At 40.6% G+C, this 5,313-nt stretch overlaps 1 protein-coding gene across 1 annotated transcript; it reads left to right on the top strand.

The window, feature by feature from the left end:
* The first annotated feature begins 1,993 nt into the window (after nucleotides 1–1,993).
* LOC136846780 (uncharacterized transmembrane protein DDB_G0289901-like) lies at nucleotides 1,994–4,668 on the top strand. Its single transcript, XM_067118021.1, has 2 exons — nucleotides 1,994–2,042; nucleotides 2,563–4,668. The coding sequence occupies exons 1-2, from the start codon at nucleotides 2,031–2,033 to the stop codon at nucleotides 4,345–4,347; spliced, it is 1,797 nt and encodes a 598-aa protein (XP_066974122.1). The 5' UTR covers nucleotides 1,994–2,030; the 3' UTR covers nucleotides 4,348–4,668.
* The last annotated feature ends 645 nt before the right edge of the window (nucleotides 4,669–5,313 follow it).

Genomic DNA, 5,313 nt, shown 5'->3' with positions numbered 1-5,313 from the left:
ATAAAAAAAGGGGGCGTTCATAGCACTCATGTTATTTCACATAATTAGACAAGTGCTTTGCAATTCTAGAAAACTGGGGATACCTCAACTGGTTCACCCTCATTTAGACTGCATTATAAAAAAAAAATATATGTATTAAAAAGAGGAAATGAACAGATGAAAATACCTGCTTTCATATATATACTTTTCCATCAGATTTTTTTAGTCTAGAAAACAATTATAGAAATTAGATTAATTTCTCACATTTCATTCAAAGGAAGTCGATTAGAAATTCATCTGTTAAAATTCATAAGTTTAAGCCAAGTAGCATCTCAGACATTCTCTTGTAATTAACTGCATCAACAGTTAAGTAATGTATTTAACTTACGTTAGATACAGGCCTCATTGTGACCAACTGATGTTCGTAACCCATATCTCCATGTCAATCGATGTGGGTCTTCAAAACCCATTGTATATTGTGACCTCCCCAAAGAGATTGTTGAAACTGAAAATGCTTTGATTTATACACAAAAGGACTGAAAAGGCTGAACAATGGTACATCTTCACTTTGACCGAACCTTTCATTGAAAGATGTACGTTAGTTTCTTCTTTGCTATGTATAATTTTAGGGAATTTTTTTAACTTTAATAAATATATATGCATGCTTATGTGTTGGTGTGATGCAGATATTTGTTAGATATAAGTAGAAGTATACATTTATCATAGACACGAAGTTATATATATATATATATATATATATATATATATATATATATATATATATATATATATATATATATATATATATATATACACACATACATACATCCATGCAAAATCTTTTAGAACCAAACAAAGCTCTTCAGTAGAAACAAAAGCCAAACGCTACTTAGCACCCACCTAGCAGCTAGCGCTCCAGCGCTTCATCCGCGCATGCGTGTTATAAACGCAGCTTTATAAAGTCTTTTTTCGTCGCAACATTTCAAGCGTGGCTTTTTATCTCCTTCGTTATCAGCAACTAAGTATGACAGCTGCCGGGGTCTTAGATAACAGGAGGATGTCTTGTTTATGCTCGATAGAATTCCTGCAGAGGAAAGTGTTATCTGCTGTCTCGGCTTTCTCTGAGTTTTATCGTAGTTCGCGTCGTTATATTTGCTTCTTAGCGATGGGTTTATACAGGTATCCGTCTTTTATTTTCATTTGTTTTCTCTCTCTCTCTCTTTTACGGACGCTTTCTCGTTTGTAATAATGGTGTCCACGCTTGTAAATAGATAATTTTGGCACCTGACGCTACTCGAAGGACACGAGAATTGTCCAGGATTTCCGTGCCGTTTGTATTTATGAAAAATACACCTCCACCTTATGCAATCACACACACGTAAATACATACATACACGCACACACATACACGCATATATATATATATACTGTATATATACATCCTGGGTATGTATCATGTATAATTGTTTTCTGTATCCTTGTGCATATGTTTGTATACACACGCCTTTTATCAAATCTCTTTATAAACTCGCTAATGTCGAAATCCAACTTGGGTTTAGATTAGCTCCTTTAACTTTGCCGTTCCCCCCTCTCTCTCTCTCTCTCTCTCTCTCTCTCTCTCTCTCTCTCTCTCTCTCTCTCTCTCTCTCTCTCTCTCTCTCTCTCGTGCGCAATCGAGAAATGGAAAGGGCTCATGCGTTCGCTCACGAGCGAACCACATCAAAGCCCCTTGAAAGAAAAATGCCAAAATCAAAAACCAAACACCATACTTGCCCACAAAGTGGCATGACCCGTTTTTTGACATATGACCTCAAAGCACTTTTTTCGACAGGAACCAGGACCAACCCGTCCTCATTCAATATGCCACAAGCATGAGTGTTCATCTGACTTGCCTAAATTCGTCGCATGATCGGCCTGCGTGAAAAAAAAATTTTTGCTCAGAATAAAAAATACAAAAATAAAAGTTTACAGTGATCAGATGACTTGATGTATGTCAGCAGCCCTCGTATATAAACTCATTTGTCTGCTGACTTCTCGTCAGCTGTCCAGTCATGAGGCTCTTGGTAAGGTGTCTGTTATCTCCTCGTTATTATCAGTTGTTATGTAATTCTTTTTATCTTGTTTTCAAGGGAAAACGAATTATTTTAAGAGATAGTTTTTGAGTTCAACTCTTAATCCCTGGAGAAGCCATTCGTGATATCAATCTAGCTAAAATATTTACCAGTTTGAATCGCGATGAGAGAGAGAGAGAGAGAGAGAGAGAGAGAGAGAGAGAGAGAGAGAGAGAGAGAGAGAGAGAGAGAGATGGGGGAATGTGGTAGAAAATACAGGAACGAGACCGAAAGTCGTTTTTGGGCTGCTAGTCAGAACCCTAAGACCGACCCTAAATTCATAAGACGACGAAAAAGCTGCAAATCGACCCTTTCCTTCGATAACCATACAAACAGTTCCTTAAACCTTCCATAAATCTCACTGGTGAAGTTAAACTATCCCTGCGATGTCCACTGATGCGCCAACTTCATGCTTGAATGAATGCACTCCCCGTACACAAGAGTCTCGTCACTAACGCTTGCACATTTCTAGGTCCTTGTATTCCTGCTGGTGGCAGCAGCAGAATCCACCAGTCTGCAAAGCTACGGTCTACCAAAACGTCCCACATCTGCCCAGCATGGAGTGGCATCACCTGTACTCGGTGCTAGCCAATCTCTTGGCCAGGGAAATGTCATTGCTCTTCAAGAAGTGAGTCGTTTTGATTCACAGCCCGAGAGCAGGAGCGAATTCTCGACTGGAACTGCTACTGGGCAACAAGGAACGTCTTTCTCTGGACAAGGCTCTCACAGGTTTGGCTCGTCAGTACAGGGTTCAAATAGTTTTGGTTCATCTGCTGGAGGAGGATTACGCAGTTCTGGTTCCTCCTCTGGGCAAAGTTCGGCCAGTTTGGGATTCTCAGGACAAGGATCAAGCAGTTTCGGTTCCTCATTTGCATCAGGGTCTAGTAGCTTTGGCTCCTCCCTTGGGCAAGAATCAAGTAGTTTTGGTTCTTCAGGACAAGGATCAAGCAGTTTTGGTTCCTCCCTCACCCAAGGACCAAGCAGTTTTGGTTTTTTCCCTGACCAACAACCAAACAAGTTTGGTTCCTCCTTCGGACAAAGTTCAAGCACAAGTTCATCGTTTGGTCATAGTGGAAGCTCTCAACAAGGACAGTCATCCTGCCGCCACGGTGAGATTCTTCATGTCGATGGACGATGTGTAGTTCCTGAGGTCAGAAATAACTACTATGCTTATACCATTCCGAGCTTACCGAAAAGTAGTGGTCCACCCCCTGTCATCCCACCACCAAAGGTGATTAAAAACGTTGTCTTTGTTCATCTGCCAGAAGAAGAAGATGAAGACCCCATAGTTGTGCCACCTCCACAGCAGAACAATGTTGTCTACATTCTAAACAAGCAGTCTGATCAAGAACAGAAGGTAATAACCTTGCCTGAGCAACCTAAAACTAATCCAGAGGTATACTTTGTAAATTACAAACCAGGAGAAAATCCTGAGCTTCCTGGGGGCGTTGATCTCCAAACTGCTCTCAGAACAGCACCTGAACAGACTGGAAGTATTATAGGTGGATTAGGATTAGGTTCATTTAGTAGCCAATCCTCCAGCGGATTCAGTAGCAGCCAGTCAATTTCAGGAGTCAGCAGACAGTCAACCAGCTTATCCACAAGTAGACAATCAGCAAGTGGGCGCACAGCAAGTGGACTTGAAGTACAGTCTGCTGGTGCATTAGCAAGTGGACAAGCACTGACTGGGCTTGTTGGAAATGCAGCATCGAAAATCCCCAGCAGACACCCATCTAATGGATCTGGGCAGAGCTCAGAAAGTTTATTTGGTAGACAGTCATCATCAGGATTTGTGAGTGAAAGGACATCCACTGGATTAGAGAAACAGTCAAAAACCGGTTTTAGTGGGGAGCAAGCTTCAGTTCTGCTTACCAGTGGACAAGCATCAAATGGACTGAGAAGAACTTCAGCAACTGGACTCACAAGTGGACTGGGAGGAACTGCAACGTCTGGAATCGCAAGTGGACTGGAAAGAACTTCAGCATCTGGAACCACAAGTGGACTTGGAAGAACTTCAACCACTGGAACCACAAGTGGAGTGGGAAGAACTTTAACCACTGGAACCACAAGTGGACTGGGAGGAACTTCAACATCTGGAACCACAAGTGGAGTGGGAAGAACTTTAACCACTGGAACCACAAGTGGTCTGAGAGAAACTTCAACATCTGGAACCACAAGTGGGCTGAGAGGAACTCCAGCAACTGGAATCACAGGTGAACTGGGTGAACTTCTACACTTGGAATCACAAGTAGACTAAGAGGAACTTCAACCACTGGAATCACAAGAGAAATGAACCAACAACCCATGAACTTGTTCTCGAGCACTTCAGCATCAAGAGGAATTGGTGGAGAGTCCAGAAGCCCTGGAACATCTAGCTCTTGATTCTCCAGCATTGCTACAGGATCATCAAATAAGCATCTCAGAAAAAGTGGCCATACTGAAGTGCTGACTGCTAAGTCAGAATACTTTCAAGAATTAATGGTATTCGTTCTCTTTACCCTGTGAAATCAGCCTTCTAAAGATATAATTGTGAAAGGAGTCATAAATATTTGCCTATCAAATAAATGTTCTGTAAGGACTTACTTTGTTTATGATACCCATAGATTAATGTAAAATACATTTGACTCCACAGAAGATAACTCACAACTGATATTTCTTTTCATAGAAATTACTTCCCAAAGTACGATTAAGTACTTTATACACAGTAGTGTATCTGCTTTCACAGAAGGCAATTTAAGATACAGTTTTATAAATAAATTAAAGTAGTCATTTCGTTTTTAAAGACGACTATTATAAATAAATTTCTTATAGAAAATAATTCCAATGATACATTTGCCTCTGTAGAAGATTCACAGAATTCATTTGCTTCTGTAGAAACCCAAAATTCATTCCCTTTCGTAAAACTAACGCACAAAGCACATCAGCTTCTGCAGAAAGTATTATACAAAGTGCATTTGCTTTCATTGCCTGCGTTGAAATCGAAATTAAAACTGTCAATAAAAAGGATGAGGCCCACAAAAAGTCCTGCCAAACAGGAAAGATAGGTGGCAGGATCTGTGGGAATCCTACGGGTTGCTCCATGTGTAACACAAGGAGCTAACTGATCCCTCAGACAGCTCAAGGACTTGTAGTAGGCCTGTTGTTCTTGTTATCAAGGTTCCTCTTCCTCTTCTTCTTCTACTTAATTCATTTGAAGATTTGGCGTATATATATATATACCTCT

The sequence above is a fragment of the Macrobrachium rosenbergii genome, chromosome 15, assembly GCF_040412425.1.
Source record: "Macrobrachium rosenbergii isolate ZJJX-2024 chromosome 15, ASM4041242v1, whole genome shotgun sequence".
In the NCBI taxonomy this organism is placed as follows: domain Eukaryota; kingdom Metazoa; phylum Arthropoda; class Malacostraca; order Decapoda; family Palaemonidae; genus Macrobrachium; species Macrobrachium rosenbergii.
The sequence above is the reverse complement of the archived record's forward strand: the minus strand, read 5'-3'. Positions and strand labels throughout refer to the sequence as shown.